The 20,859-nt window shown below is 43.0% G+C and overlaps 2 protein-coding genes across 5 annotated transcripts; both read right to left on the bottom strand.

The window, feature by feature from the left end:
- Positions 1–1,030: 1,030 nt before the first annotated feature.
- On the bottom strand, positions 1,031–9,446 carry fam53c (family with sequence similarity 53 member C). Its single transcript, XM_028595955.1, has 6 exons — positions 9,141–9,446; positions 4,757–5,119; positions 4,584–4,641; positions 3,893–4,294; positions 3,276–3,838; positions 1,031–2,287 (listed from the first exon to the last, which is right to left on the bottom strand). Exons 3-6 carry the CDS (start codon positions 4,588–4,590, stop codon positions 1,991–1,993), a joined length of 1,269 nt encoding a protein of 422 aa, XP_028451756.1. The 5' UTR covers positions 4,591–4,641; positions 4,757–5,119; positions 9,141–9,446; the 3' UTR covers positions 1,031–1,990.
- A 1,238-nt stretch (positions 9,447–10,684) lies between these two features.
- Positions 10,685–20,055, bottom strand: slbp2 (stem-loop binding protein 2). Of its 4 annotated transcripts, none has more exons than XM_028595660.1 (9): positions 19,881–20,055; positions 18,648–18,791; positions 17,781–17,861; positions 17,427–17,504; positions 13,793–13,936; positions 13,148–13,318; positions 12,784–12,946; positions 12,268–12,490; positions 10,685–11,493 (listed from the first exon to the last, which is right to left on the bottom strand). In XM_028595660.1, exons 1-9 carry the CDS (start codon positions 19,931–19,933, stop codon positions 11,429–11,431), a joined length of 1,122 nt encoding a protein of 373 aa, XP_028451461.1. In that variant the 5' UTR covers positions 19,934–20,055; the 3' UTR covers positions 10,685–11,428. The 4 variants fall into 4 exon arrangements, with proteins under 4 accessions (XP_028451461.1, XP_028451460.1, XP_028451462.1 ...); XM_028595659.1 differs by having other exon boundaries at positions 18,648–18,803; positions 19,881–20,053; XM_028595661.1 differs by having other exon boundaries at positions 12,268–12,397; positions 18,648–18,803; positions 19,881–20,050.
- Positions 20,056–20,859: the final 804 nt, after the last annotated feature.

Genomic DNA, 20,859 nt, shown 5'->3' with positions numbered 1-20,859 from the left:
TCTATGCGGGTAAATTATATCAGGGTATAATCTGGATACAAGTCACATAACCATTAAGACACACACACACACACACACACACACACACACACACACACACACACACACACACACACACACACACACACACACACACACACACACACACACACACACACACACACACACACACACACACACACACACACACACACACACACACACACACACTTGAGTGAATGAGCAGGAGTGTGTAGTGACAGGTGTATGACAGGAATGTGTGAACACTCAGGTGAACAACAGCATCAGTGGCTACCTGCCCTCAGTGAAGCCTGATGAAACGACACCACGAAACCGCAGCGAACCTGAACGCATCACCACGCTGAGGTCACATAGTGTGTGTGTGTGTGTGTGTGTGTGTGTGTGTGTGTGTGTGTGTGTGTGTGTGGGGGTTATTTGCAGTAGTGGTTTTGATACGACACCAGTGTCTGAACTATTTACGGTTATAAAGTTGTGCCAATAACAGATGATTGATTCTGATCATTCTTAAAAGGTCCCATGACATGGTGCTCTTTGGATGCTTTTATATAGACCTTAGTGGTCCCCTAATACTGTATCTGAAGTCTTTTATATAGACCTTAGTGGTCCCCTAATACTGTATCTGAAGTCTTTTATATAGACCTTAGTGGTCCCCTAATACTGTATCTGAAGTCTTTTATATAGACCTTAGTGGTCCCCCAATACTGTATCTGAAGTCTTTTATATAGACCTTAGTGGTCCCCTAATACTGTATCTGAAGTCTTTTATATAGACCTTAGTGGTCCCCTAATACTGTATCTGAAGTCTCTTTCCCGAAATTACAGTCACTAGAGCCAGTCCCACAATGAGCTTTCCTTAGCATGTGTCATTTCTGTGTCTGTAGCTTTTGAGGAGGAGGGGGATCGGCCCATCTGAGCTTTCCTTTTCTCAAAGGCAGAGCAGGATACCCAGGGCTCGGTTTACACCTATCGCCATTTCTAGCCACTGGGGGACCATAGGCAGGCTGGGGGAACTCATATTAATGTTAAAAAATCTCATAAAGTGAAATTTTCATGCCATGGGACCTTTAATATCATGATGAATATAACAACGCCTCGATATTAACATGTATTCATAATGACATTGTCACAAACTAAAATGCTTTACTCAGATAACAATATAAATCTCTATCCGAGATGTCCATTGAGGGCTGCGACAGATTTAAACTAAGATTTGTTTTGTTACTTAGGAAATCATTTCTTGAGTTGAACTTATTTACTGCTGAAAGGGAAGATAGGAAAGATGCCTTCTGATTTAGGTAAACTGACCTTTTAAATCCTGACTGAAGATTAAAGCAGCTCTTTGAGGTTTAAGAGGTTCTGGTGTTTGTGTTGGACGTGGTAATGGCGTGTCAGGTTTGGCGCTGCAGTGCGGCGACGGCGGCCTCATCAGACTGTGGTGTGTTACGGAGACTCGGCAGCTGTGTGTTGGAAGACGCCAGGACGCCGCGACGCACCTGGACAGACGGAGTCCAGTCACAGAGGAGGGAAAACTCTGCATCTGGGCTTCAGGTACCTGAACAATGGCTTGTTGGAGTGTTAGCATGACGATGCATTGTTGATCATGTTGGTAACTGAAGGACAGATGCAGGAGGGCTTTCCCTGTTAAATACTTTCCTCTCGTCACAGGCGACCAGAGTTAATCTCACTTTTAAAAACTAGCTTTCTAACAGCACAAATGTTAAAAAGCAGCCAGGAGGATTCCACAGCGTCGAGTCTTTACAGGTGGTAGTCACATCATTACTGTCGTCGTCAATCAGCTTTGTTTACCCCAGCTCATCCAATGAGAGAAGGTGTTGTTCCTGAGAGCCTTGCTGATTGGTGGCAAGGAGGCGCAGAGTGTTGAGACAATGGTGGGGGGGGGGGTTCAGATCAATTCAAAACTAAATTTAAAAAAAACGGAAACAGAGAACAGCCTTCCATTTACAAATAAGTCAGTTTTCTTCTATTAAGTTCAAGTCGAGTTCTGTACAATCCCTCTCAAACACTGCCTGCTGCGCGGCCTCGCGCTCCTCGGCCTCCTCCTCACCGTCGTCGTCCTCGTCGTCGTCCTCGGGGCACTCCTCGTCGCTCTCGCTCAGCGGCCCGATGCTGGTCCTACCCAGGCACTCGGCCGGCGAGCAGGAGCCCCGGAAGTCGCCCATGAAGGACTCCATGCCCATGCAGATGTCGCCACCGCAGGCCAGCCTGCCGCCGCCGCGCTCCAGACACTGCGGGTCGATGCTGCGAGTCTGCAGGAGCGACAGGAGGAAGGTCAGGAGGGAGAACACAGAAACTGATTACAGACATTAAGAGAAGTTTGAAATAACTCTGAAAACTAGAGCTCCATATTACCATTACATCAACGGAGATTAGGGTGTTGCAGATACATCATATCATATCAGTGTGTGTCGACCAATAAAAAAAAAATGGTTAGATTGTTGCTATGGTTACATGCAGTTTAATATAGATAACCATTCATTTAGGGCAGCGGTTAAACTGTTAACTGAACTGTGAAGTGTGTGTGAAGTGTCCACAATATGACTTCAACAACAACCTGACAGTCAATCAGAAACTAATGCAATGGCATTAGATCATATTTCCAAAGTTTTATAATATCAATGCTAGTTGCCATGGTAGCAATGCAACATGCCAGCTGAACAGTTCCATCAATTAGTCAGTACAGTGGTTTAGGTTTTTTTTTTCTCGATTAATCGATTAGTTATTTGGTCTCTAAAATGTCAGAAAATGGTGAAAAATGGGAATCAGTGTTTCCCAAAAGCCCAAGATGATGTCCTCAAATGTCTTGTTTTGTCCACAACTCAAAGATATTCAGTTTACTGTCACAGAGGAGAGAAGAAACTAGAACATATTCACATTTAACAAGCGGGAATCACATCACTGTCGCATGTTTTTTTACTTTTGTCTTAAAAAATTACTCAAGCCGACTAATCGATTATCAAAATAGTTGGCGATTAATTTGAGAGTTGACAACTAATCGATTAAAATAAATTTGCAGCTCTAAATCCGTTGATAGTTAATCCGATCGATTCATCACAATCTCCCAGAATCAAAAGGTGACGTCTTTTTGTTTTGTCCCAAAACCCAAAGATATAAAGTTACATATATAAATTAACATTTGAGGAACTGCAACCAGACAAAATGTGGCATTTTTGCTTCAAACATTACTTAAAGGAAAAAAACAGCTTATAAAAGTTGTGGATTAATTTCCTGCAGAACCTGAGTCATCTTGGTGAAGTCGAGGACGGGCCGAGCGCAGGGTCTGTCGGGGTCGCGGCGTCTCTTCAGACCTGGTTTGAGCAGCAGCAGGTCGCAGGGCTGCGAGTGGCAGCGCGGCAGCTGCGGCGGCAGACTGCGTCGCAGAGACGAGGGCGTGCTGCAGGCTGAGGAGGGCGAGGCGGGCACGGGGCCCCCCACCGTCACTCCGGCTACGGCCGAGCAGCTCGGCGGACGCGCCGCCGCCGCCGCCGCGTGACTCGGCACGGGAGGCGGAGGCAGGAACGTGGAGGCCGTCGAGTCTCTGATGAGCACAGGGGAGAGGGAAAAACGCCTCTGAGGAGGGGGAGGCGGGTGGAGGGGGGAGGGCGACGAGGAGCAGGAAGAGGGGGAAGGGAAGAAGCAGCAGCAGGCTCCTCCCCCCGCCGCCGCCTCGCTGGGGTCCCAGGGGAAGCTCCAGGGCAGCGGGGAGTCCGGAGACAGCGCCAGGCTGAAGAAGGTGGGGCTGGATGAGGAGTGCAGCGACGAGTTCAGAGAGGAGCTGGGAGCGCGGAGAGGACAGGCTCCTCCCCCCGCCGCACCGGCCCCTATGACCCCTCCTCCTGCCCCCAAGCCTCCACCTGTGACCCCTCCCCCCGCTCCCCCATGGCACTGCTGGCGGCTGACAGGGGTCCAGACCCGCGAGGCGCTGGGCCGCCAGGTGTAGCGGCAGCGGGACAGGTCTTCGGGCACCGACAGCGAACGGCAGTGCCGTTTCGGGGGCGGCGGAGGAGGTGGAGGGGGCCCGGGGCCGGGAGGGGCTGCCGGCGCTCCCGGGAGGCACAGCTCGGACGCTGAGGTGCTGGGCGCCAGGGGCCGGTGCTGCTGCGGCTGAGAGGGGGTGCCGTCCAGGGGGTCGCCACCCTCCTGCAGGTGAGCATCTGGGGGCACCAGGGGCACGGGTCCGGGGGGGAAACTAGAGCTCAGTAACCCCCCCTGCAGGCCGGACTTGGAGGGAGGGCAGAGCTGCCAGTAGCTGCTCTCTGAGAGAACACAAACACACAGAGGTCATGGTGAGATTATTGATATGCATGCATCGTTTCGGTTTACTTCTTTTCTTCAGTATTGAGCTGCATCATGGGAAATGTAGGATCCAGTTGTTGTTTTTTTTTTCAAAACCAAAAGTCTGGATATCGCCAACTCTGCTGTACAACCTGAGTTCCCCAATTTTCTAGAAGTGTACATACTAAATTACTGGTTTTTTTTTTTTTTTTTAAAAGGACTATTCACTTAGAGCAAATCACAGGTAATCCTTGAATCTGAAGCACTCACCAGGCATCAAGCCATCTGGGGGCCAGCACTCTGCGAGGGTTTTCGGGTCCAGCAGGGACTGAAAGAAAACAAGAGACTAACAATCTTATTTTACTACTAACACAATGATTAGTGATTAATAATAAAAGTGTTGCATAAAATGAAATTTCAGACTGAATGCAGGTGAGACTCACCAGCGAAAAGTCCCCTGGCTGAGCAGGGTCGCCTTCCAGAGTATGGTTCCTCAGGCTCTCCACAAGCAGCGTGACCACAGCATTGTGGCAGGGGACGGGGCCGAGGGGGGAGACGGGGGAGGGCTGCGGAGAGGAGAGGGGGAGAGAACGGGGAGAGAACGGGGAGGAGAGGGGAGGAGGAAGAGGAAGAGGAAGAGGGAGCCACACCCGTTTGTGTGTCCGTCCGTCCGTTCGGTTTGTCGCAGGAGGAGAGGGGTGAGGGGCTGAAGTCTGAGACTCCTCCTCCTTACCACCTCAGGGCCAGGTAGCCCCGCCCACTCTCACAAGGACATTGTCAGTCAGCTGTTGCCCCTGGCAACGCACCTGGTGAGGAAGAAGAGACGCACATGAGTGTTGTAGAGTCGCGTGTTAATTTAAAGAGTACAAGTGGGTGCAGACCGGAGAGCCTATGGGAAGGGAGTAAAGACTCCATACATACAAATGAAATAACAACACTATGTATAAACTAGGGGTGCGTGATATATCGACTCAATATGGTTATGGCAAAATCACGTAAAAGATAGATAGATAGATAGATATCTATCTATCTATCTATCTATCTATCTATCTATCTATCTATCTATCAAAAGGGGTTGCAATACTTTGTTTATATTGGGGATCGCTGCGTCCCGTCCACTGGCTGCGTGGCTGGTAGTTGTGTTTGATTTAGAGCCCGCTTGAAACGCTATAATGATCATCATTTCATTGGCCAGTTACCGTGCCACTTGCACATGTTAGTACACCTCAGCACACGACCACTACGTGACAAACACTATAGAGCTCAACAGTCCCGCCCACAGCGGGTTCCGGAAGTAAAAATACAATGCAATTTCTCCATTGACAAATTGGAGTATAAGCCCATGGTAAGATGGTAACCGTCCATGGTGGACTTGACATGACTAAGCAATTGTATATGCTCATAAAGACGCCAAAAATCATGGGGCACCAACCTTGTTTTGAGATAAACGTCTTTTATTCGCAATGTCTTGGATAAGTACTTCATTACCCACAATCCTGAACAATCCCACAATCCCACAGTGATGCCTCTGATTGGTGGAACTCATGCTGGTGGGGGGGGGGGGGGGGTGGTCAGTACCATTGACATATGGTCAGTACCCGATCTGTGCTGCCTGCACGATTCGTCACAAGGATTTACGACACTGCACGAATCACGATCTGTTCCACGCTGTTGCCGTTAGCCTCCGCCGGGAAGCTAACGTTAGTTTAGCTAACAGCTAAATTGGCTAACCGCTAGCTAACAGCTTGATTCAGTCTAAAATAATGTTAACTCAAACTAAACACTGGGGAAAGCTGGCTACAGCTGGTGTAACAGCCGTTATATATTTTAACGGTTATTTTTCAGGTTTTATTTTGAGGGTCTTTAAAAGTTATTACATGCTGTCTCAGATAGCGGTTAGCCGAATTAGCTGTTAACTGAACTAATGTAGCCTCCTTTATTCAGTGGTGTGCGGTGGTTTATGGGATGAATAGTTCCTTCGCTCTGAAATGACGATATGTACACAGTCTTGTACCTTTGTAGCCTGGATGCCAGCCGAACTTAGCCCCGCCCACAACATTCGAGGTCGGGAAGTTCACATTCTGACTAAAATCTGAGTATGACCACGTCAGGCTAGTAGGCTACCTTTGACTTTTTTGGGGATTTCTTGTTCGTTTTTTCACTCAAAATGGTACGTTGTATGCTTATGAGTCACGTACCATCTGGTTAGCCTAAGGCATGGTCTAAAACTCTTTATGTACGGATTTTTCCAGACGTCAATGGGAGAAATGAACGGGAAATTTACTTCCGGAACCCAAGGTCTCTCAAAGGAGGGGCGGGACTGTTGAGCTCTATGGAGCGTACCACGTGTGTGCATATTTCGACAGAGTGATAGTGTAAGTGAAGAAATAGATAGAGACAACAAAACGGAACGAATCAGAGAAGGGAAAGAAAAGTTGTGTCCTGTTCTCGTTATTTATTTATTTTATACTGTTGTGTTGTAAGAAAACTTGGCGATTAAGTCAAATAATTGAGGACTGCTTTAATTTAATTAATTCAACAATATAATCATTCTATGATTTTCAACACATTGTTCTGAATATTTTGGGGCTTTGGACAAAACAAGACTTGTAAAGATTTCCCTTTGGGCTTTAGAAACTATGGACATTATCATCTGTATTAATTCAATTAATCCTTTGGTCTATAAAATGTCAGAATATAGTGGACAATCCCCAAAATGACATCTTTATTTTTATATTTGTGTGGAATCCTTGAACTCAGCACAGAGTTTTTCCATTGGTGACGGTTTGCCCCAACCCCTATACTTTAGCACGCTCCTTTTATAACTTATGAACCGTTTGACTCAGACAATTGTGGACACAGGACAACATTTTCAATACACCATTTCCAATGCCGCACAAGTCTGTCCATCGTCAATCCTATAGCTCCACTTCAAATATTGTTTGTGTTATACATTTTTTATGTTTATTTTTAAGGTGTCCCCGGAGCTGTATTCTGAGCTTTATGAATTGTTTATTTTTAGTGTCTTACAGTAATCAAATTCTTAAAAAATAAATTACCCGAACAAACAAATTTAAATTTTCAAAAACAATATCTTCACAAGTTTTCACTTTCTTGTAACCAAATTGACCTGAACTGATTGACCTGAACACATAGCAATATTTCACAGAGCCTTCCCTCTCTGCATAACAGCCTCATGCATGTGAAAAGTAAGACGTTAAAACAACCACCAAGCGTCAGGGAAAAGAAAACACCAAACTTGTCAAAAAACAAAGCCTATCATTGTTAAAAAATATATATTTTAAATACATAATTGAGAATTGTATTAAAAGTTCCTAAAAAATAAGGAGGAAAATTTCTTTGATGAAACATTCACAGGAAATAATCTGCTCTAAATTCATATAAATTGCTTGTTTAACACAAACGTCCTGCAGTTTAAGTGTTCACTATTTGGGTTAATTGTACAGTTTATCAGATGTCCTGTGCTGTTATTATGCTTTGAATATAATATGAAATATTCATAATATGTCACTTAAGAAGTCAGCTTACTCAATGATAGAAAAGGGGTCCCTTAAAAAAAAAGGTTGGGAACCACTGACCTAATCGATTCATAGAGAAATCACACACACACACACACACACACACACACACACACACACACACACACACACACACACACACACACACACACACACACACACACACACACACACACACACAAATATTCCACGCTCTATTTCTAACTGAACCCCTCTTTGAAATATGATACAACATCATGTCAACACATGAACTGATGGAGCTTTGGCTCCTGGTCCAAATGAGGTCAGGGGCCACAGTTGAGATCCTGATTGTACTTTCAGGGACTTTAAACTGTCCTGATGTTGGTTCCAGTGTCTGGAGTTACTGGGTTGTGATTAAATAATGGCACAGTGTTTGGTGATGACAGGCTGTCCCTGGCAGTGGAGGCCATTGTGCAGCCTGAGCAGAGCCGCCTCTCTGATGCCGGACTGGCTGAGGCCGCTGGGCATCTCCTGCTGCTGCTAGCTTGTGGCTAACAGATCCCATTGTTTTCAATGAGGGATGCTAACACACCGATATAGCGGTTTCCCCGTTTGAGTGCAGAATAAATGTGGGAATGTCATTATGATTTTTTTGTGGAAAAAAATTAATAATTAACATGTCTGATGTTAATGCAGCAGGTTACATCAGCGAGCAAGCTCGCGCTTCCGTGCAGTCCACCTGAACAGTTAGCTTGCTATAAATAATATGTCATCTCGTTATTACTTTCAAGGTCGGCACAATAAATTCAGCCATTTTGCTCGCTGAAACAAATCGGCTGACTGCCCCCGACATAGCTTCACTGACTCCCGGGGCTCAGTCTGGTCTGCACCGGGGTCTTCGGGGCTAACAGGGAGCTACACTGGCCGCCTGGCTGCATCCAGGGGCAGCAGCTAGCTAACGGGAGCTAACTGACCTGCCCAGCGTTAGCAGCGTTAGCGGTGGTGATTTCACAAACAAACCCAGTAAATATCAGACGGGATGTTGTCGTGTCTCGTCCGACCTCCAGCCTTTAGCTGAGAGAGGTTATTTCTGAATAAACCTGAATGCCTCACAGGCTAATTCACACCCAGAATCGGCGGCAGCTAACAATAATAATAACGGGGATGATATTAACGTCTGGCCGGCCTGTGAGCTCTCCGAGCAGCATGTGAGGAGGAAAACACGGCGGGATGCTGCGGGATGGAGCAGCCCGGAATCGCTAGCTACTAGAGAACCACCAAACAAGCGATCATTTTTTTCTCACTCTCAGCCGGCTGGCATGCTTACCTTGTCGGGCAGCACCTCCGGGTGACGGGGTGAAGCGGCTCCGGTGGATGCAAGACAGCGGCGGACTCGGTGTATTGACCCAGTATTATTAAAGAGCACCGCTCCGTCTGCCGCCGCCGCTGTCAGCACCACACCGACCACAATGAATTAAAGTCTGGATTTAACCACACACAGCGAGCACCCCAGGGTCCGGGACTAACCTAAACATCGGCGGTAATCAATGTCCAATGTCTTGTAATTATTACAACATAATAATAACGAATCTGCGTGCACACGCCCGTGAGCGGTAGGCATTCATAAATAACATTTACGGTGCCAGGCAAGGGGAGGAGGGGCGGTGCTACACCTCATCACCCCGCACCAGCACCTGCCACATATTTATATTGTTCTTTTTTTTTTATCACATCCTCACTCCAACTAACAACGGGTTATTAAAATAGAGACATAACATAAATAAATATGATTCAGTAAGTGTTGGAAGAGAGCTGGAATGCTGAAGGATGATGGGAGTTGTAGTTTAAAGCCTGGTCAGAGCAGCTTGTTTACAGCAGCAGATCTGCGGTCTGTTTTGCCTGTCAGTCAGTTCTGCGGTTATTAAATCATCGAGATTGTTTAGGAGGTGAAATGGTGTGTGAGCGCTGCAGTTAAAGGACAATCACAGAAACAAATGATTCACGTCAGATCAGACTGATGCTGTCCGGCTGCAGCAGCACACCGTGTGGACGAAGGCACTCCATCCTCTGCAGAGCACTGACTAAAATAACCTCAGTCTGCAACTGCTTACATTAGATAAAGGTCCCATGACATGGTGCTCTTTGGATGCTTTTATATAGACCTTAGTGGTCCCCTAATACTGTATCTGAAGTCGCTTTCCAGAAATTTAGCCTTGGTGCAGAATTACAGCCACTAGAGCCAGTCCCACAATGAGCTTTCCTTAGTAGGCTATGTGCCATTTCTGTGTCTGTAGGATTGAGGAGGCGATAGAGAGAGGGGGAAGCAAGGTGGAGAGTGGGGGTATGGCCTTGACCAACTGAGGACTGAGCAAAAAAAGGGGAGGTAACCTTGCTCCTTATGACCTCATAAGGACCAAGATTCCAGATCGGCCCATCTGAGCTTTCATTTTCTCAAAGGCAGAGCAGGATACCCAGGGCTCGGTTTACACCTATCACCATTTCTAGCCACTGGGGGACCATAAGCAGGCTGGGGGAATGCATATTAATGTTAATATACCTCCAAGTGAAATGTTCATGCCATGGGACCTTTAAGGAGTTGTTCATGAAGGAAAATACATTCATGTTACATTAACAAAAGGGTTATATTTTTAACTTTTAAAAGCCTTTAAAAAAAAAAAAATTAAAAAGAAAATCTAATATTGGGTATTTTATTTCATTTTGATATTGTCCGATTTGATTCCTGAAATATTTAAAGCACCATATGAAACACTGTTTTGAAAAAAAGAGCCCCACCTCTTGCCCAACCCTTGTATACTGTCCAATGGAGACCAATACATATTTAGGTCTTTAGAAGAAGAAAACAGGTCAGCCTGCGAATTTATAACACTTTATTTACATCTTTATTAATCACATCTTTCAGCTTTGCTTGATATTTAAGCAGTAAATGACAAATTGGGAAACAAAAAAAAAAAAAAAAAAAAAAAAAAGTAAAAGAAAACTCACAACACAAAGTGACAGCTGTTTCCCCCTCCATTAATCAAGGTTTTAGTTTTTTAGAAAAAACATGGGGAGGTAGAGAAATGAGCTGCTCAGCCAGACAGAGCATGAAGGTGACGGTGGGATAAAGACAGCCTGCAGAAAGGCAATAAAGTGACACCAAATGGGAGTAATAAAGTTAATGTGACTTAAAGTACCAAACAAATAGCTTTTCCATCAGTGCAGGACTCTTAAAACTAAAACATGATGCAGGTGGGGAGTGCTCCATCTGATGCAGTTCAACAGAAATATATAAAGTGCAAAGTAAAGTACCATGCTCAGGTCAAAGTGTTCAGCTGAGAGAGGAGGGTGGTTCCTCTCAGTTCTCTTCAGGTTGCAACCCTCCTCGTGGAGGGGCGGATGTAACTCGGGATCAAGGATCAATCACATCCCTGCTGTCGTTATAGTAAATCTTCAACCATCTTAAAAAGACAAATGTACTGGAAACAAACTTTACTCCAACACATTCAGGATCACCAACGTCCCATTGAGTTATCGTGGCGATAAATCGAGGAGTTGAAACGTTGACAAGACAACTAAACCTTGTTTGTTTCAGACAAGTGGAGATCCAGTGACTTTTCAGTACGGATTCCACAAGAGCTGGTCAGAGAAAACAGGAACCTGCTGGTCATCAGAGCCAAAATCTACCAGAAAACAAAAATGGAATAAATTAAAAACGAGTCAGGAGATGAAATGCAAGAAACAAAGACACTTGAGATCGTAGAGAAACAAAAAAAACATAAAAGTCCAGAACCTGTGGTTTAACAATTTACAGAATTTCTCAGAGCTTCAATAGCTAAGAAACCGGAGACACTTTATTCCCCCAAAGACTTGTTGTCAATATCTTTTATTACTGCTCCGACCAGTTTCAAACTTCAGTTAATTTTTAAATCTTTCAGGAGATGCCTGAACAAAAAGCTGATCGCTGGAATGACTTTTCACTGATTAAAAGACACTTACGGCAGTTTTATTATTGAGGTAGTTGAGCAAGTTTGATGTTGTTCCGTTTTAAGACTTGGATGGTAAACACATTTCTTTACATGGAATATTCTTGGATTTCTACGGAAATCCTGAAAAGGTCACTTTTGAGTTTCCTCTGATCCAGTAGTACATGTATTCAAGTACTCCACTTTAGTTCAACTACCTCAAGTTTGTACTTGAGTATTTAATATATCAGCTATTTTATACCAGCTGGAACATTAAAGTAATGAGCACATTAACGCATCAATAATTATAAATACAAATATATTCTCCTGCATAAGGAGTACTTTTACTTTTGGTACTGTTAAGCATATTTTGATGCTAGTACTTTTACTTCAGTAAGATTTGGAGTGCAGGACTTTTAACTTACTTTCTACACTGTAGTATTACTACTTTTACTAAGTAAAATATCTGATTACTTTCTCCTGTGACCCCACCTTGGCCGTTGTCGGCCTCCAGCAGGAGGCGGAGCCAGTCGGTCATGTTGTCATTAGTGGGCAGCCGATTGCTGAAGGAGTAGCTCAGGCCGGGAGGAGAGCGAAGAGTCCTGTGGTTCATCTCTGCCTCCTGACAGGACGAAAACTGCGATGAACAAGTTTCCTCCAGGTCTTTATAGAAAAAAAAACAGTTGGAGCTGTCCAAAGCATCTGACATTTCCCCCTAAAAAAAAACAACTCTATAAAAAAAGGGTTTCGTTTGGCTTTATGACCTCAGCATTTTTAAAATCCTGCTTCAGCCCTGCTAAGCCATACTCACTAAAGCACCAAACGTGGATTAATCTGCTGCTGAAAATAGTCCAACAAATGCAATATTCCTCCAGTTTGATTTTAAAAATACAGTGACCAGCTGTTTTAGGAAATTTAAAAAAGAATTTAATAAAAAAAAAAAGTTAAAAAAAGTTTTTAAAGATTTAAAAAGATACTATATTATTAATCCAGCTGTTGAGTCGTTACCGGAGAGAGTGGGACGTTCCAGGTTCCAGGCCCATCCAGTGACATCATGGCAGATAGAGGAGACACAAAGGAGGCTTTAGAGGCTGCTAGAGTCTCCTTCTCTCTCTGCTTGTCTCCTCCATCCTCACACAGGTCAGAGGTCATCTTCGCCAGCTGGCTTTGCCTGAAATAAAATGACAAAAAAGGAGCTCGATTTACCACAGAGTCATTTTAAAAAAAAAAGTTTCTAACTAAAAGTTTCCCCATAAAATACTGAAATTCAAATCACAATACCCAAACTTCTAATGATCAATTAATTTAAGAAATAAATCACAATGAATAATTAGTTGCAGTTCTAGTTCAGACATTCAGTCATTCCACCCACAGTTGCTCCACTGGGTCCTGTGTGTCAGCGGCGTCCGGCTGGTTGTCAGTCGGAGGGTCCCACAGGTGCAGTGCTCGCCTCCACAGACGCACCTGCATGTCCCAGGAGCGCCGGCTGTACTTCCTGTACTTATTGGGAGTGGACGGGTGGAGCTTAGGATCCCTCATATGTCTGAGGAGGAGCGGTCAGATTTAAAAAAAAAAAAAGAGCAGATACGACAGTCCGATTATTCTACGTTTCTCTTTAATAACTGAATCATTTTCCTTCCACTGCATTTTATCAGCTCAGTGTGAAAGTCAAAAATGCCATTGCTAATCTGATAGATGCCAACTTGCCTATACCAACATGTAGGCCCATTTGTGAACCAACATGACAGAAATAATGAATCCGATCAAGACTCTGTAAAAGCTCATCAAAATGGTTGTGATGTCAGCTATAGGTAGGTACTGCTGTTCTTTTTACAGACATATTTTAGTCTACATTTGTTTTCATTTAGTCTCCATTGAAGTGTGCAACTGTCACTGGATTATTTTGATTCTTTAAAAAAAAAAAAAAAATAAAATAAACAAACATGATTCTGCAGCTTCTTTTCCCCCCCTATGATTTCTAAATGGATTTATGGACGTTCATTTTGGATTTTCTCACTTGGGGACTTGCTGCAGGTAGTTCTGGTAGCCGCTGGTGTTTTTGCCGTACTGAATCTGTTTCTGCCGGCGCTTCATAACTGCAGCGTTGGTCTCAGTGTTGGCTGGGTCCGGGACACGAGGGTAGCAGCGACCGAGAGGGGGCCTGCAGGGACCAGATGTAGGCTTAATTACAAAAAGATACCCTGTGGAGCGTTTGACCACTAGTAGCACCATGGATACATCATTTTTTCGAGTGAGTTTCTTATTAGTCTGAATCGCACAGTCACATGCATGATGGTTTCACTGATTGACATTTTGTGTTGTCACAGCCACCAAATGTCAAAGAAGACGACTGCAAGCTTGCAAACATGGATGTCATCAACGCCCTGTGTTGGGCACTGGTTCTGGAGAGACTTGCTGCGGTTGGATTTTCTTTTAAAAATTATTTTTTAATGCTGGGAGTAACCTTTGTCCCAAAACATAATACAACCTGGATTATGAAAACATCTTTCCAAAGAAGAAGGTGTAAAAAAAATAAAATGTAGATTATGATCATAAATTACTTGTAGCTCAGTCAACAGAGATGACATCCTGCCATGAATCTTCTTTAATCTCACAATAAAGATCTCCTTGCCATATTCATTTCAGGATTTCACATATTCTAGTTTGAATTTTTAAAAAAATTTTATAAAATACTGCAACCCTGCATCTTTTACATTTGTTAAGTAGTTGATGCATTAATTAAAAAAAAAAAGGAACACGCCGACTTATTGGGACTTTAGCTTATTCACCGTAACCCCCAGAGTTAGACAAGTCAATACATACCCTTCTTATATCAGTGCGTGCTGTAACGCTGTCTGACACCGTCAGCGGCATCAGGCCAGCACAGAACATGCAGGTGAATGGTTCCAGTAATCCTACTGCTCTGAATTGTGACAAAATAACGCCAACATGTTCCTATTTACATGTTGTGATTTGTAGAGTCACATCGTGTACAAAAACAACGTAACATGAGACACAGCTGTCTTCTAACTGTAAAGAAACCAGGAACTATATTCTCAGAATGAAGGTACCATTCACCTGCATGTTCTGTGCTGGCCTGATGCCGCCGACGGTGTCGGACAGCGTTACAGCATGCACTGAGATGAGAAGGGTATGTATTGACTTGTCTAACTCTAAGGGTTACGGTGAATAAGCTAAAGTCCCAATAAGTCGGCGTGTTCCTTTAAAAAAAAAAAAAAAAAAAAAAAAAAATTATATGTCAATGATTGGCAACAACATTTACTGATTTTGATGCATTGCATCCAACACTATAGTTCGCCATAGTACAGCAGCAACTAGAAGGGCCCTCGGAGAGCACAGACCTCCGCCATAGCAATGGCGTATCTCACAATGTTAATGCAGCGAGAACTAATTTTTCAAGTTGTTCTGACACCCCATCAATGCAGCACAAATGTCCTATCTCACAATGTTAACGGAAGTGAAAAATAATGTTTATCTGCCCTCTGATCTGCTCAAAATTTTGTGAGTTTTTCCCTTGGCCCATGCTACAACTTTCCACCAAGTTTAATGAAAGGTAGGTCAGTAGGTTTTCCATAATCCTGCTAACAGACTAACAAATTAACAAACAAACCAAGCCGCTAGTGAAACCAGGAAAATAGCATGCATTTGCCCCACAGGGCAAAACATGAGAAAATGAATCTGGTGGAAAATAGAAAATAAAATTTTGAAGCCAAGGCTCTAGATTCAAAGTCTGATATAAAGGAATGCATGATTTTATTCTGTAATGGCCAAGGGATCCACAATTTGAGTTTTAAAAAATGGGACAGGGTCTATATTAGTTTACTATATACTAAAAAAAATAAAAAAAAAGCGCAGGAGGTACAACTTCCAAAACTCTAAAAAGCAAAACACCTTAACCCTTGTCAAAATGTATGCCATAGGAATTAACACAGTCAGAATTACAGTGGGGGAAATAAGTATTTGACCCCTTGCTGATTTTGCAGGTTTGCCCACTTACAAAGAATGCAAAAATCTACAATTTTAATCATATGTACATTCTAACAGTGAAAGACAGAATCCCAAAGAAAATTCCAGAAAATCACATCATATGAATTTATTAAAATTGATAACCATCTGATGAGGAAAAACAAGTATTTGACCCCCTGGACAAACAGCAAGTATTCTGGCTCCTACAAGCCAGTTAGTCTTTCTTTAAGACACAGCCCCAATCCGAACCAATTATCTACATCAAATACACCTGCCTCACCTCGTTACCTGTATAAAAGACACCTGTCAACACCCAAACAACCAGCATCCAACTTCACCACCATGGGCAAGACCAAAGAGCTTTCTACGGACATCAGGGACAAGATTGTTGATCTGCACAAGGCTGGGATTGGCTACAAGAGAATCGGAAAGCAACTTGGACAGAAAAGATCAACTGTCGGTGCAGTTATCAGGAAATGGAAGAAGCACCACACCACCGCCAACCTCCCTCGGTCTGGGCCTCCACACAAGATCTTGCCTCGTGGGGTGTCCCTGATCATGCGAACGGTGAGGAATCATCCCAAAACCACAAGGGGGGGAACTGATGAATCAACTGAAGGCAGCTGGGACCACAGTTACAAAAGAAACGGTTGGTAACACACTACGCCGTCATGGGTTGAAATCCTGCAGCGCACGCAAGGTCCCCCTGCTCAAGAAGAAACATGTACAGGCCCGCATGAAGTTCGCCATTCACCACCTGGACGACTCAGAAGAGGCCTGGAAGAAGGTGATGTGGTCAGATGAGACCAAAATAGAACTTTTCAACTTGTCGTGTTTGGAGGGCAAAGAACACAGAGTACAACCCAAAGAACACCATCCCCACCGTCAAGCATGGTGGTGGCAACATCATGCTTTGGGGGTGCTTTTCAGCCAAGGGGACGGGACAACTCCATCGTATTGAGGGGAGGATGGACGGGGCCATGTATCGTGGAATTCTGGACCGACATGTCCTTCCCTCAGTGAGAGAGCTGAAGATGGGTCGAGGATGGGTGTTTCAGCACGACAACGACCCTAAGCACACCGCCAAAGCAACAAAAGAGTGGCTGAAGAAGAAGCACATCAAGGTTCTGGAGTGGCCTAGCCAGTCTCCAGACCTGAATCGATTGAAAATCTTTGGAGGGAGCTTAAAATTCGAGTTGCCAGGCGACAACCTCGGAACCTGAATGATTTGGAGGCTGTCTGCAGGGAGGGTGGGCCAACATCCCTGCCGAAATGTGCACAAACCTTGTCACCAACTATAAAAACCGTTTGACATCTGTGCTGGCCAATAATGGCTTTTGTACAAAATATTAACATGCTGTTTGTCCAGGGGGTCAAATACTTGTTTTTCCTCATCAGATGGTTATCAATTTTAATAAATTCATATGATGTGATTTTCTGGAATTTTCTTTGGGATTCTGTCTTTCACTGTTAGAATGTACATATGATTAAAATTGTAGATTTTTGCATTCTTTGTAAGTGGGCAAACCTGCAAAATCAGCAAGGGGTCAAATACTTATTTCCCCCACTGTAATTAAAAATAAAGAAAGGGAAAATGTCCCACGTGATGCATGAGGGTCAAACGTTTTCGGTTTGTTGAGCAACTGTGTTCAGAGTGTACTGACCTCTTGTCCAGATCGTCCGTCCCCACAGCCACACTGCTGGTGGATACTTTGAGGATACAACGCTCCAGTATGGACGGCCTGCAGGAAGACAGACCGTTTAGCGTGACTGCAGACAGGGTGGATATAGTTTAGGACAATTCTAATAATTAGAAGTAGTAGTATCCAGCATGTTGGCATTCAAGTTTCTATTGTGTAAGTTAACGTTAATATTAAATTATCTTGGCTGTTCAAATTGATGCAAAAATAAACATTGTGCAACATTCAGCATTATACAAGGAGTTTTTTTTTTCTAGGCACCCTCAACTCTGACCTTTCAAAGTCTCTGCTCTTTGAAATAAATTAAAGTTGGCGGACCTGCGAGGTTTGTTGTTGGCAGCTCTCTCACGTCCTCGCGGGCTGCTGGCAGCAGGAGGAGACGGTGTAGGAGAGACGTTACTGTGATGAAGAGGAGGAAGAGGACAAGAAGTACTCAATGAGTGGGAGATTTGACCTAGTGTTTTTATGTGAACTGGTTCCTTCTAATCACCCCCCCCCCACCATCTCTTGATTATTCAGCAAAATATCTGCTGTATTTAAAAATTAAAAGTTGTATTTATAAAAAAAAAAAAAAAAAAAAACCCATATTTTACTTTGTCAGGTTTGAAATCCCAGTTTATAAAATCTCATGTTTCCAGTGTATTGATGAACAGTGGTGGGAAGTAACTAAGTACATTTACTCAAGTACTGTAAATCAGTACAATTTTGAGGCATTTGTACTTTACTGGAACATTTCCATTTTATGCTGTACTTTTAGGCCATCTCAGAGGGAAATATTGCAGCATGAAGGCCAGTATTTCTAGACTGTAGTATTACGGCTTTTACTTCAGTAAAAGATGAGTACTTAACCCTTGTGTTGACTTCGGGTCAAATTGACCCGTTTTCAATTTTTGTTTTATATCAGAAAATATGGGACGTAGAAATAAGCGCTGAACATGTGTAGAAGAAAAATTTTACAATTAAAAAACTTGGAAAAAGAGAAAAACAAAACTGAAAAAAAAGGCGTCAAAAAAATAACTGTTTTTTTCCAAGGTTGACGGGAAGGCAACACAAGGGTTAAACAGACCGGTGACCCGTCAACCAATCACTGCAGAAATTCAAGAGGTTATCATCATCATCATCATGATGTGAAACGCTCTTCAGAACTCGTAGCTCCATTCAGAGACCTCCAGGTGTGTTTCTCACCTGACCAGGCTGTCGTAGACGGAGCTGCAGCCGGGGAGGAGCCACGGCTCGGGGGCGGAGCATCTGGAGGTGGGCAGAAGTGGGTCGGGGAGGCCGTTCCACACAGCGGCCGACCAGCCTTTCACACAAACGCATGACCACGGACTGAAACAGAAGCTGAGGACATTTAAAAAAATAAAAACATACATCACATCTGGGATGCAGTTGAATAGTCAAAGATTGTTGTTGAAATTACGTCCTTAGTTCTTCAAAACCCTTTTCCCCCAACCTTAAAGGAAAACGTCATGAGGTCATAGGTCAAGGAAAGGAGAATTTTAAAAAAGGACAACCGTGATGCTCAGAGAATCCAATTGCACTTATACTCAGGTACGCAACTATGTGACTGCAGATTTTATTGACGCGAGTCTGCTAAAAGCATCTTAGATACTTTACCCTGTGAGGGTTTCATGCAGGCTATATTCATTATGTTTACACTTTTTTGGGGGTGGGGTGGGGGGGGGGGAACTCATAGATCATTAACCACAATTTACGAGTATTTAAAAAAAAATTTTGAGTAGCCAACTATTTCACTGTTACATTCCTTAACTTGACTATTTTACACCAGAGTTTTTGTTTATTAAGTGAACGAAACATTGTTTCTTGCATTTATCTATTCATAAATCTAGCAAACATTGTTTATTGGGAATTCCAAAGGAATGGTCTAAAAAAGAAAAGAAAAATCAAATAAGCTAAACAAATGTTTTAAGCGGCCATTTAATTATTGTTTAACCTGAACGGATACCACACCGAATGATAAAATATTACTTACTACAAAGAGTCCTGTCCTTTATGACAAAACTGACTATCAACAACATTAGTATTATATTTAACAGAGAAACGTGCAGTTTAGAGAAGTTTTTTAGCCTTGGCCTGTGGGTATAACCTCCACCAATCATAGAAGAGAGTTGTAGCCTGAGAGGTAGTTAATCACTCAAAGATTTACCAGCAATGTCCAGCATATATAAAAATGCAATTAGAACATAAATAAAAAATATGATTGACGTTGGGTGGGGGAAGAGACATGTGCCCCTTCTTAAGTGGAAAATACTGATTTTGCAAACAAACTCTGAGAGTATAATCCGGGTGTTTGCCGGGACAGTTGACCTGTGTGTGAAAAAAAACGTGTCGGCTATGTGGAGCTCTGTGATTTAAATAACAAAAATATGAAACGTGTTTCCGGTTGTTGTTACAGACCTGGAGGAGAGCAGCGGGCTCTGAGCTGCCGTTTCCACTCCGCTGGTTGACATTTTTGCAGTTTGAGTTTGGCGCCTTCAGTTCAAACGGACAGACGCCATTGTTCCGCTTTCACAGCTCTTTAATGAGCCGCACCTGAGGGGGGCGGGGCCTGCATGCCAAAACCAACCTGGGCTGCTTCCGGTCCCGCAGATGATGGAGTTTATGTAGCCTATGTAAAAGAAAGTAAAAACAAAATCACTCCGAGAATAACAGTCATCAGAACTCACATTGGGAAGAAATAAACAGTAGTAGTCTAGGAGCAGTAGTCTAGTGTAAAAGTGACTTGAATATGCTAGTTCAGAGATTTTAACTAGCCTATTATTTTAATAAATATAATAATAATAATAAATTGAATTTATATAGCGCTTTTCACGAACTCAAAGTTGCTTGTATATATATACATATATATATATATATATATATATATATATATATATATATATATATATATATATATATATATATATATATATATATATATATATATATATGTATGTATATGTATCTTTGAGTACAGATAGAAAAATATAAAGGAAAACTCTTCTACTTCATTTTGTGGTAGGAGATACATGTTTCTTTTCATGAGTTAGTTCCGCTTTTTTTGTAGTGTTTGGGTGGATTTTTGACTGTTCATGGCCATGAACACTCTAAATGACTTCTATCTATCATGACAATGTGGTGTTATGATAATATAATCTGCTCAGTAATGGATGATAAATCATGCAGTCCTCTTTTGGCATGACATATTTCTTTCTAATTTCTGTTAAATTGTTGCTGTTTCTTATTCTTTCTTTGTACGGAGAAGATAACAGCAGTGAAATCCAGTGGGTTATTCCTCTTATTAATGGAATTAATATTAATATATTAGCCTATTAATTTAGCCTATTAATATAGGCTAATTCATTCTTTCATTGAACATAGCCTATAATGCGTCTCC

Source organism: Perca flavescens, chromosome 13 (assembly GCF_004354835.1).
Source record: "Perca flavescens isolate YP-PL-M2 chromosome 13, PFLA_1.0, whole genome shotgun sequence".
Taxonomy (NCBI): domain Eukaryota; kingdom Metazoa; phylum Chordata; class Actinopteri; order Perciformes; family Percidae; genus Perca; species Perca flavescens.
Note: the sequence above shows the minus strand (reverse complement) of the source record. Positions and strands in the feature narration are given on the sequence as shown.